Raw genomic sequence first — 13,303 nt, 5'->3', positions numbered from 1 at the left:
TACATGTATTAGACCTGGGTTCAAATATAATTTTCATTATTTAAATTACTTTCACATACATTTCAAAGTAAGTATTCTGATATTTGTTTTGTAAATGCACTTGGAAAGTATTGGTATGCATTTGAACCCAGGAGTATTTGGAAATAAAGTATTTGGAAAAAAATATTTTCAAATAGTACGCTATTTATAGGATTTTTTTTGGGGGAAAAAAAAAAAAAAAAAAAAAAAAAAAAAAATTCCAATTGAAGTAGTTGACTTTGGCCACATTATTAGAAAATTCTCAAATACACAGAAAGTAAGTATTTAAAGAACAAATAATTAAATTCACATTTAATTTGAACCCAGGTCGGACCTCTTATTGAAATTATGGAGACAGAGACAGACCCAGTATGACTGTGTATGACATGAAGTACATCAACTAAAAAGATACTTCATTATGATCCATGAATATCAAAATATTGATGGAAATAATAAAGGCCAACATTTTGCTAACACAACCAATGCTATTAATTCATGTAAACACGGTTATATATGCATATTGACAGTGCATAGCCTACTGATGAAGAAGAGGTACAGTATGTTGGATGCCTGGTCACATTACTGGGACAGTGTTTATTTGGGCTGTTTACTAACATGGCCGATACCTAGTGCTTGTTTTATTTTATTTATTTATTTTTATTTTACCTTTATTTAACCAGGTAGGCAAGTTGAGAACAAGTTCTCATTTACAATTGCGACCTGGCCAAGATAAAGCAAAGCAGTTCGACAGATACAACGACACAGAGTTACACATGGAGTAAAACAAACATACAGTCAATAATAAAGTATAAACAAGTCTATATACAATGTGAGCAAATGAGGTGAGAAGGGAGGTAAAGGCAAAAAAAGGCCTTGGTGGCAAGGTAAATACAATATAGCAAGTAAAACACTGGAATGGTAGTTTTGCAATGGAAGAATGTGCAAAGTAGAAATAAAAATAATGGGGTGCAAAGGAGCAAAATAAATAAATAAATTAAATACAGTTGGGAAAGAGGTAGTTGATAGGGCTAAATTATATGTGGGCTATGTACAGGTGCAGTAATCTGTGAGCTGCTCTGACAGTTGGTGCTTAAAGCTAGTGAGGGAGATAAGTGTTTCCAGTTTCAGAGATTTTTGTAGTTCGTTCCAGTCATTGGCAGCAGAGAACTGGAAAGAGAGGCGGCCAAAGAAAGAATTGGTTTTGGGGGTGACTAGAGAGATATACCTGCTGGAGTGTGTGCTACAGGTGGGAGATGCTATGGTGACCAGCGAGCTGAGATAAGGGGGGACTTTACCTAGCAGGGTCTTGTAGATGACATGGAGCCAGTGGGTAACTGGAATTACATTTAAATATTGAGATCTCATGTATGCATGCGGTTAAATGTCCTTCAATAACATTTCTAATGAATCTGGTTTTATACAAGTGATTCCAGTCAGAAGTTGGCCATGGTTGATCAAGGCATTTATTTCTAATATCTGAAGTAGTATTCACCCAGCTTTGTAGACCTGACAAGAAAAATGTCGATGAAGTATGACAGGTCAAATGGAATCGAGACCGCCCTTTTCAAACACAATCATTTGACCAGGAACATACAGATTCACACATTTAGAAAGTTAACCTTAAAACACCACCACCCAGAGTGATGGTATAGAAGCCTTTTCCTTTAAGACAAAACCTCTTTTGCAATACATAAATGTAAGATTATCTGTTTTTCAAAAGATGTGCACTTAAGTTGAATGACAGTTGAAGTTTATTCAAATCACTCAATCACAACATGGCCTATCACAGGGATCAGGGAATGGCAGTACAATATCTAGTGTGACATGACCTTTTTAGGTCCACTTTCATCATTTTCATTTACACAGAGATCATAGGTTTTGAAATATTCATTTCAGACTTTGCATCAATATATACATCACACTACTTACTGTAAGTTTGAGCAGATAACAACTACATGAAAATAAGATATTGTCTTTGTCAGGGCGATTTTTTCACAACACATTCCATCCTTTTGAAAGAAAAGTGAAAAAACACTCATGGTATTGTATCCATAATGTTGATTTGAAAATTATGAGGTAATGTATTAACATAGTGGGTGTGTTGGCTCAATGGCATTGTGACCAATATACAATGATGACAAAAACACACACATACATGAGCGCACACACACCCACACCCACACTGAGGTATATACACACACACCATTATAATAATTTATTAGCTCAAACAATTACTTAAAACGCAAAGGACTAGTTTTCCCGGAACCAGATGCTGCGTATTCTTGGTCAAAAAAGCACTTTCAATAGAGATTATTAATTTAGCAGGCTTTTTAGACCAAGCGCAGGCCTAATTTGGATTAGTATTACATTACAGTAAATCAACGAACTGGATACAAACTAACGTAAACAACATAAACAATTCCACTCACAGGTTAAAGGTTAATGGACCAAAACTGTGCTCAGTGACGAGACAGAACTATCAAATCAGAAGTAAATTCATATTTTAATGAAAATATTGTCATTGGATAGTTGGAATGCTCATAACAGAACACATCAGATTAGCTGATCCATGGTGGGCTCCACCACCATGGATAACCACAGAGTGTGACGTCGTGAGCACGAGGGCCGAAAATGATCACAGAGTAAGGTGTTTAGATGAATATTGCAGAGTCTACCATAATCTTTTTAAGGTCGTATTATTAGTGTGCATGTAAACTCTCACTACATTGCAATTAAAAAAGTAATTATAAGCAGCGCCTTTTGATTGTGTTCTCTTTAAGAGTTATCACAACCTGCATGATTATAGCTAACTATGACTGATAGGCAGGAAAGTGCAGGAGCACCAAAACAAACCAGGAAACTTTAGCAGAGCTGAAACTGAGAAAGAGAGATATGTAGAGATAGTAGACAGAAACAGAGAGAGGGGGGAGAGAGAGAGAAAGAGAGGAGATAGAGAGAGAGCGGGAGAGGGAGAGAATGAGAGAGAGAGAGACAGAGAGACAGAGAGAGAGAACCATGTGAGACTGACTGTTCTGTGCCTATCTCTGGGTGGTCAGGTGTGGGACCTCACCAGCGAGCCACCTGGCTGGTGTAGTCTTCAGTGGTGGTGGCCAGCTCGTCTCCGCCCCCTCCCCCGCCCACCTGTCGTTTGGGGAGAGAGTCCCTGCTCTGCTCCCTCTGCTCCCGCAGCCAACGGCGCTCCTCGCGCCTCTTCAAGCGCTCCTCCTGGTGCTGCCGCTGGCGGGTGTATTGGAAGCGCTGGAGGAACAGGTCCTTGGCGTACTCGTACAGCTGCACGTCCAGGTAGTTTAGCTCCTCGATGCGGCGGCGCACAGCCTCGCTCAGGTCCACGTTGGCGGCGCGCGTGCTGTTGATCTGCGTGAAGGCGGCGATGAAGCGCAGGCTGAACGTCCGCTCAAACAGGTACTGCGTCTTGCGCTGGAACTCGGTCAGGCCGTAGAAGGCCATGTTCTTCAGGTTGTTCATGGCGCTGCCCAGCAGGATGTGGTTGCGCTCGCTCTCGTTCATGGATAACAGGTTGTAGCAGCCTACCAGGCTGAGGTCGGCCAGCATGCGCACCTGCCGGTTGTTGGCCAGGTTAGACGGGCAGTCCATGAACTCGGTCAGGGTGACGCCCAACCAGTCGTCCCCGCTGTAGCAGGTGGGCAGTTCGTCCTGTGTGGGCGAGCGCCCGTCACACATGTGCAGGGAGGTCTTCCAGGTGGCGCCGCGCTGCACGTGCTTCCATTCGCTCAGGTAGCGGGAGACGGGGTCACGCAGCATGGTTATGTAGTAGAAGTTCCTGCAGACAAAAAGAAACAGTCAGAGACCTGTGAACACATAAACATCACACAGGCCCACGCAGCATGGTTATGTAGTAGAAGTTCCTGCAGACAAAATAAACAGTCATGTTTTAGAAGTCATCTGAGGAATGTGTTCATACTTTGATAATATTATAGTACTCATGAGCATGTCAAGTCATCAGAAGCACAAACCTAGATGGTCAAGTATGTATATAAAACATAGCAGATTCATCCTGTTTTTTTTGAATGAGGAGGAGGTGTTTGTGACAGGTGTATTTTGCAGTTCTAATCAAGTGCTTTTACCCATCAGTTAACTACCAAACTGAGCTACACGTTTTAGAGGAGAAACTCCAGTAGCACTTTGGTGGAGAGGAGAGCTGTTAAATGAAAGATACCGTTTTTTTTTAGACACATCATTGCCTCTCCTGCAGAGATCTCCTCAGTCCATGTAAGCCTACTACAGCCACGGAACATGGAAGATGTCACGTGTGCTCCATCTCTGGCCGCTAGGTCACCAGGCTGCACGTTGTATCGCACACCTGTCACCATCGTTACGTGCAACTGCGCATCATAGACTCACCTGGACTCCATTACTTCCCTTATTACCTTCCCTATATATGTCACTCCCTTTGGTTTCTTCCCAAGGCGTCATTGTTTCGGTTCCAGTGTTAAGTCTGTGCGTTAGTCGTGTTTCTTGGTTTGTTTTTTTGTTGTGCTAAAAATTTTTTTTTAACACTCACTCCCTGAACTTGCGTCCTGACTTTCAGCGCACATCGCTACAGAAGAAAAATGTAGAATCTTTATTTAAATTCAACAGATTCCTGTAGTGCCAACTTAAAGGACATTCATAGGATAAGAACACTGTGAAGGCTACAGTAAAATCCGAGAATGTGCTGGAAAATCGAGACCAGTAAGCAACGTAGTACAAAGTGAAAACACTGTCTAAAAGCTATGGAGAACAAAACCTGAATCTTACTCCAAAAATATGTAGGTAGTAGGAATGATAGACAGTACAGTTCCACAATACTGGCCAGCTCCAAATGGCCGAACACACATAAGAGGATTCAAAATGTTTTCGGCACTATACTTTGCAAAGAGAGCTGTCCATTTATACAAATTACCACAAGGCTTTTTGACAACTTCAAAGGAAAAACATCAGACTCCCAAACAGGGCTGCAATGCAGCCCAAAACTCTGAAATGGCACGAAGTACATGAGGAAGGGTTAGGGGTGGAGAATGTAGCATTTTTTTAAAAACCCCGGAAACAGCATTTTCTAGCAATCTAGAGCCATAACCATTATGCTTAATTCTATGTAAAAAAAAAAAGGTTTATTTATCTGCATATCTAAGCGTGCCTCAGCTGTCTGTTTCCTCCTGAACAGAGGTGTGTGTGTGTGTATATATATATATATATATTTTTTTTTTCTAAAGAAACTAAATATGCTTCTCTGCTTTTGCTAAACTGTGGGTCAAAGACTGAAAGGAATGTGAGTCTTATACAGTACATTTAGTAATTGCTTGCTTTTCTAAATTCTACCAAGATAGCTAGACAAGCTAGCTACTTGAAATTGATTGATAGCCTGAAATGGCTTCTTGGTAGGTGTTAAGAGTTTGGGAACCTATCTGGGCTAGCTAAAGCCAACTCCATAACATTTCTAGGTGGCTATTAGTGTTACAGAGAGAAAAACAAAACAATTATATATATATTTTTTATAAATATATTCATTTTCATAAACAGGACAAATCTGATGGGGCTTGTGCCCCTGTGGCCTATATGGGCATGACAACACTGCTCGCAAACTCCAGGAATGTTAGTCAAGGCAGAGGTGACCTCTAAGTGCCAGTGAATATTACATTGCCGCATTCGGATGTGACCCAGGAGAACAGACTGGCTGGATAAAGTGGGATGTGACCCAGAAGAACAGACTGGCTGGATAAAGTGGGATGTGACCCAGAAGAACAGACTGGCTGGATAAAGTGGGATGTGACCCAGGGGACCACACTGACTCCAAAGCTGCTCAGCTTTTCAGGTACACCATAAACACACACACAGTTAAACAGATACATTCACACGGAGCCACGCACGCACTGAAACACACACTCATCCCGCAAGATTTTAACCAATGCAGACTTTAAAACACTCTCTAGTCTTCTGTATTCTGAGATGCCCTGTTCCTTATATTCTGCTCTAACAACTACACATTGTATTTCAGTACTGTTAAATTAGCCCTATTTCAGGTCTCGGTCAATACTGTTAAATTAGCCCTATCTCTGGCCCCTGTCAATACTGTTAAATTAGCCCTATCTCTGGCCCCCTGTCAATACTGTTAAATTAGCCCTATGTCTGGCCCCTGTCAATACTGTTAAATTAGCCCTATCTCTGGCCCCTGTCAATACTGTTAAATCAGCCCTATCTCTGGCCCCTGTCAATACTGTTAAATCAGCCCTATTTCTGGCCCCCTGTCAGTATTGTTAAATCAGCCCTATTTCTGGCCCCCTGTCAATACTGTTAAATCAGCCCCTGCTCTGGAAAAATAAGAGTGCTGAGATTACAATACTGTCATGACCATAGTCATAGTCTGCAAGCAGTAACACTGCATTTCTACAATCTAGATAACTTCACTTGAAGACTACACACTGTCCTGCCAAATGGACAGTCATGACAGTCATGGCAACAATATCCACTGAATATAAGCCAAATATAATTGTTTTTTTTTTACAACTGTCTCATTCTCGGCAACACATAGCATGTTCACATTAGTAAGATATTATTATTATTAAATTACACTAAACATGTAGTCTTGAAAAGGTGTGTTTGTTCGTTACGCATTATCGATTACTCCGATTTTCACTAAATCAATTACTGTGGGGAAAAGGTTTCAGAAAGTACTGTATACCCTTACATTCCAATAACTCCCCTGTGATGTGCCATGGCATCAGTATGCATGGGAGCAGAGAGCACCCTGTCTCTCTCCCACCACATGGTGAGATGGCACTGTGTGTCAAGCAGTAGAGCCCCGCTGGCAGCAGCTGTACCCTGGCTCTTCTCTTCCTACAGGAGTTGGCCGTTCAGACGCAGCAGAGTGCAGACAGACACACGGACACGCACATCCTCATTAGCCTGTCTCAGGGACATAAACACATGGAGCAAGTGTTGCCTGAGCACGCCGACACGCTCAAAGGTCATCCGTGTGCACCATCAGTGTCACAGAACATCAGCATCAACGCGTCTACATCACCGCCTCAGAGAGAGGAGACTGCCCCTGCATGCCATAGATGATCTTCAGACAGGGAAGGTGAGTCGGCCCAGCGAGCTACCTGCCTTCCACCCTTCTCCCTTCCTCCGTCCTAATCACTTTCTATAGCCATCGTCTGCAATCACACATTGAATTGGCACTTGCTATCTCGAATCTTCAGATGGAATAATTTGGAGTTTGTTAATATGTTGACGTAATGTCACCAGGAGGCAGAGAGACATCTCTCTGACGTTCCTAACCAAAGTGTTTAAGTTTGGAGGCCTGCTGAACCCCAGTTAATCATGGATCAATAATGGATGTGAAGCATATTGCATCTCAGTCAGCTCCGGAATGTCCATCTGAAAGGCAGCAGCACGAGTCACTGGAGCGAATACTTAACGGGTCATTAACATGGAAGAAGTGTAGAAGAACACATGGATCCAAGGAAGGCTGAGAGGAAGCGATGCTGCTTCAGATTAAATGAATGTTTCAACTTTTGTTGGAACTATACACTATTTTTTTTAAAATTTGAACCTTTATTTAACTAGGCAAGTCAGTTAAGAACAAATTCTTATTCACAATGATGGCCTACCAAAAGGCAAAAGGCCTCCTGCAGGGATGGGGGCTGGGAGTAAAAATATGAATACAGGACAAAACACACATCACGACAAGCAACAGCACAACACTACATAAAGAAAGACCTAAGACAGCAACATAGCAAAGCAGCAACACATGACAACACAGCATGGTAGCAGCACAACATGGTAGCAGCACAACATGACAACAACATGGTAGCAACACAACAAGGTAGCAGCACAACACATGGTACAAGCATTATTGGGCACAGACAACAGCACAAAGGGAAAGAAGGTAGAGACAACAATACATCCCACAAAAAAGCCACAACTGTCAATAAGAGTGTCCATGATTGAGTTTTATAATGTAGAGATTGAGATAAAACTGACCCGTTTGAATGTTTGTTGCAGCTTGTTCCAGTAGCTAACTGAAAAGATGAGTGACCCAGGCATGTGTGTGCATTGGGGACCTTTAACAGAATGTGACTGGCAGAATGGGTGTTGTATGTGGAGGATGAGGGCTGCTGTAGATATCTCAGATATGGGCTAGTGAGGCCTAAGAGGGTTTAATAAATGAGCATCAACCAGCAGCGTTTGCGAAGGGTACACAGAGATGACCAGTTTACAGAGGAGTATAGAGTGCAGTGATGTGTCCTACAAGGAGCATTGGTGGTAAATCTGATGGCCGAATGGTAAAGAACATCTAGCCACTTACCTACCGATTTATAAATTATGTTTCCGTAATCTAGCATGGGTTGGATGGTCATCTGAATCAGGGTGAGTTTGGCAGCTGGGGTGAAAGAACAGCAACTACGATAGAGGAAACCAAGTCTAGATTTAACTTTAGCCTGCAGCTTTGATATGTGCTGAGAGAAGGACAGTGTACCATCTAGCCATACTCCCAAGTACTGGTATGAGGTGACTACCTCAAGCTCTAAACCCTCAGAGGTAGTAATCACACCTGTGGGGAGAGGGGCGTTCTTCTTACCAAACCACATGACCTGTGTTCAGAACAAGAGTATTTCATGTATTACCTTTATTTAACTAGGCAAGTCAGTTAAGAGCACATTGTTATTTACAATGACAGCCTAGGAACAGTGCCTTGTTCAGGGGCAGAACAACAGATTTTTTTACCTTGTCAGCTCAGTGATTCGATCTTGCACCCTTTCAGTTACTGGCCCAATGCTCTGACCACTAGGCTACGTGCCGCCCCTTAACAGTGGAGAAAGCTTGTTGGACAATACGAATATGCTTTTGAAATATCTGATGAATATCTGATTTAAATTGTCAATTTATCTGTCTAGTATAACTTGAACTTTAATATTTATCAACAGAATATGCTAAATAAATAAAAAAAATTGCAGTTGCAATAGACGACTTGTGAAGTTAGAATGTTATTCACTGCTTGGCATACAGTAGCTGCTTTACAGTAGCTGTTTTACAGTAGCTGCTTTACAGTAGCTGTTTTACAGTAGCTGCTTTACAGTAGCTGTTTTATAGTAGCTGCTTTACAGTACCTGTTTTGTAGTAGCTGTTTTACAGTAGCTGTTTTACAGTAGCTGCTTTACAGTAGCTGTTTTATAGTACCTGTTTTATAGTAGCTGTTTTACAGTAGCTGTTTTATAGTAGCTGTTTTACAGTAGCTGTTTTACAGTAGCTGTTTTATAGTAGCTGTTTTATAGTAGCTGCTTTACAGTACCTGTTTTATAATAGCTGTTTTACAGTAGCTGTTTTACAGTAGCTGTTTTACAGTAGCTGTTTTATAGTAGCTGCTTTACAGTACCTGTTTTATAGTACCTGTTTTATAGTAGCTGCTTTACAGTAGCTGTTTTATAGTAGCTGCTTTACAGTAGCTGTTTTATAGTAGCTGCTTTACAGTACCTGTTTTATAGTAGCTGTTTTACAGGACCTGTTTTATAGTAGTTGTTTTACAGGACCTGTTTTATAGTAGCTGTTTTACAGGACCTGTTTTATAGTAGCTGCTTTACAGCTGAGGACTTACAAACACAGTATTTCTCTCTTGTAGGATTCCTTCCCCAAAATCAGGCTGTATAAATTCTCCACTTCTCCACACAGGGAACCATCTGAGCAGATGGTAAACTACTATGCATCCAAGGCAGTGTCAGCTCAATAGCCAACTGGCTTTTAATTGCCAGTAATTAACCTTAATGACATGATTCTAGGCCACTGCCCCTCCATGATCGCATGCTACTAAAAAATGACAGTATACAGTACATTTAGCCCCATCACATGGTCTTTACTGTGGTGGGGGTCACTGGGGAAACTGGCTTCACACATCAACCAACTGAAATAAGTGAAGTGTGTGTGCATAACATTGTTGCAGATGCCTGAAGGTAGACTGCCTGAAAACAGTGGAAAATCTATTCAATTACACATCTGTCTGCTAACATCACCTGTGCAGAATGTTGCTACTCTGTTACTACAGTATGTGTCCCATTGTGATTCTGTAAGTAAGCAAGGCAGGCCTTCTCCAGAAACTGCAGCACTGACTCTGACTAATCTGGTGTGAAGGAGATCTCCTGAGTGTTGTTTTATAAGAAATGACCTCAGATCCCAAGGGAAATATCCCAAGGGAAATATCCCTTGAGGTTCTCACCCAATCTGTTCACTTGTTTTATTGCACCATGTATGGTTTACAACCCCTTAAGAAAAGCTTTGATCACTTTGTTTGCTAGCCCACTACAGTCTGCTGGAAATAGACAGGGAACGTGAAGTGTGTGCTGACTCTAACTCCATGTTGTGTGGCTGATTAGACTTGCTCGACACCCTTTTCTGTGCCGCATCATGTAATAGAAATGAATATGCAACGAACTCCAGTGGCCTGCGCTCGAGGCCATTTCAGACAAGCGCGCTGCGTTTCATCTTGGACCTGGCGAAGCCTCAAACCTACTGCTCCCTCTCTCTGTGTGAAGCTTGTTGCTCAGACTCTGCTTTTTCGGAAGCCTCAGAAGTTCACAGTCTGCCCAGCAGAATTACAAGGGTCAAACAGCTCTCTGTGCTGATACCTTTCGTTCAAAGGCAGTCTCCGCTTATGAAAGAGATGTATCAGAGAGAAATATATACGACAAAATAAAGCTTAAACTCAACTGAGCTTTAAGGTCAAATGCAGCCAATTTTTTTATCGCAATATAAAATCCTTTCCGGGTCACAATTAAGTACATTACTGTGATTGTTTTCAACTAAAATTGTCAAAAAGACAACAAAAAAAATCTTCTTTGCAAAGAGTAATTTCTCAAGAGTGAATTTTGCTAGGACTGTCTGGGAATGGTCTGTGGGGAGGGGAAACTGAAAACTAGCTGTTATTGGCAGAGAGGTTTGGAACGCTCTTGCTTATTGGTCTATTAACTGGTGATGTCACCAGGCAGGCCAAACCATCCCACCAAAACAGGTTCAAATTTCAGGTGGTCTTTTCAAACAGCTCTTATCCTAATAGGGCATTATCATTTTCACTATTTCATAATATTATTCCAAACTCAGTGTGGAAATATATATAAAACATAGAAAAATCAGGTTTTAATATGCATTTCAAGTCATGCTTTTGGGACAGACAATTCTTGTGAGTGCCTGTGTAAACTTGACTTATTATGCAAGTCAATCAATCAATCAAATGTATTTATGAAGCCCTTTTTACATCAGCCGATGTCACAAAGTGCTGTTCAAAAACACAGCCTAAAACCACAAACAGCAAGCAATGCAGATGTAGAAAAACTCCATAGAAAGGCCAGAACCTAGGAAGAAACCTAAAGAGGAACCAGGTGCCATTGTTCTTTCGTCCTGTCAAGAATAGTCTTAATGAACCTGATTTTACTCAAACCGATCAGTGACATTATCCACAGAGCAAACACTGTGTTACAGGTAGCGGTGATGATGAACATTCCAAGTCCTTTGATGTCAAATATCCATGAAGACTGTCCAACAACAAGTGTTTTACCTGAGGAGAGGTTCTTCCTGTAGATGTATACCTCACTTGACTCCTGGCCTTTCCTCCGCTCTCCACTCTGCTGCTCCTCCATGTCCATGTCCTACAGACATCAGCACTCTCCACTCTGCTTGTCCTCCATGTCCTCCCTCAGGATTCCCAACCTTTCCTCTAAAGGTTGTCGGATTAATCACGCTTCTGATTCCAGTCGTCTATCTCTCCCACCACCTCTTTCGCTCTACTACCGCTCTCTCATATTCATATATATATATATATATATATATATATATATATATATATATATATATATACACACACACACACACACTTGAAGTCCGAAGTTTACATACACCATAGCCAAAAAAATGTAAACTCAGTTTTTACATTTCCTGACATTTAATCTTAGTAAAAATTCCCTGTCTTAGGTCAGTTAGGATCACCACTTTATTTTAAGAATGTGAAATGTCAGAATTATAGTAGAGAGAATGACTTATTTCAGCTTTTATTTATTTCATCACGTTCCCATATATATATTTATATATATGAACAACTGTGAAGCTTTCTTGTTGAATCTGGTTGTTTAAAAATATACAATTTTTCTGAAATAAATTATCTCTATGCATTGTTGACTACAGTGGAGGCTGCTGAGGGGAGGACGGCTCACAATAAGGGCTGGAACAGAGCAAATGGATTTGTATTTTATCCCATTCCACTCCAGCCAACACCACCAGCCCGTCCTCTCCAATTAAGGTGCCACCAACCTCATGGGATTTACTAAAAATAATAACCAAAATTCCAGCAGACAGTTTGATTTCATCGGGACAAAGAAGTTTAGTCTGCTATATGCCTGCCTTGCCCGAGATCGGAGTATCCAAAGCAAGGAGAAATCAATTCCTAATAAAGAACTGTGCTGACGGTTTAGGACGGTGTATTAGTTCTCTCATACTGCCAGTAGAGGGACGATTAATTACTCTATGCTTCATTATTCATATTACCAAGTTGTATTGAAACTCCACAGAAACACACTACTTTGTGTGTCATATACAGTGGGGTCCGGAATGATTGGATCCTCTGATAAAGATGAGCAAACAATACTATTTACAAATACTGATCTATATTGTATGCTAAAACGTATTATTTTATACCAATACAATTGCTCAGAGAAAGATATTTTGCTTAACAAGTAATACAACATATTTTAAAACGATAAGAGGTAAAATATCATTGGATCCCCTGTTTTCAATGCTCCATCACCCTCACCCTGCGAGGATAACAACACTGAAACGTTTTCTAAAATGTTTTATAAGATTGGAGAACACATTGGGAGGAATCTTAGACCATTCCTGCATACAGAATCCTTCCAGATCCTTGATAACCCTCTAATTCAAACCACAGGTTTTCAATGGGTTTTAAGTCTGGAAAATTTAGATTTTGTGGTCAATTAACCATTTCTTTGTGGATTTTGATGTGTGCTTGGAGTTGTTGTCTTGCTGGAAGATCCACTTGCGGCCAAGTTTCAGCCTCCTTGCAGAGGCAACCAGGTTTTTGGCTAAAATGTCCAGGTACTTGGCCATATAACACATACCCTCGTGCCTTATTGCTTAAATATCCTAGTTGTAGTTTGAAAAGAGCAGAGTTGGCGAGACTTGCGCTGTCACAAGCTATTTTTTTAGGCTACTTTTTAGGAGTGGGATGATTTTCAGACGAGAAATATGGGTGATCATTATTAAC

The 13,303-nt window shown here is 41.1% G+C and overlaps 1 protein-coding gene across 1 annotated transcript in view; it reads right to left on the bottom strand.

Moving 5' to 3' along the window:
• Positions 1-1,354: 1,354 nt before the first annotated feature.
• The window catches only part of LOC110501906 (heparan-sulfate 6-O-sulfotransferase 3-B), a 139,961-nt gene continuing 128,012 nt past the window's right edge, over positions 1,355-13,303 (bottom strand). Inside the window, exon 2 of the mRNA XM_021579763.2 lies at positions 1,355-3,820. Within this exon, the coding sequence (XP_021435438.2) occupies positions 3,085-3,820 (736 nt within the window). The 3' untranslated portion in view covers positions 1,355-3,084. The remainder of the gene's footprint in view (positions 3,821-13,303) is intronic.

Source organism: Oncorhynchus mykiss, chromosome 22, assembly GCF_013265735.2.
Source record: "Oncorhynchus mykiss isolate Arlee chromosome 22, USDA_OmykA_1.1, whole genome shotgun sequence".
Taxonomy (NCBI): Eukaryota; Metazoa; Chordata; class Actinopteri; order Salmoniformes; family Salmonidae; genus Oncorhynchus; species Oncorhynchus mykiss.
Note: the sequence above shows the minus strand (reverse complement) of the source record. Positions and strands in the feature narration are given on the sequence as shown.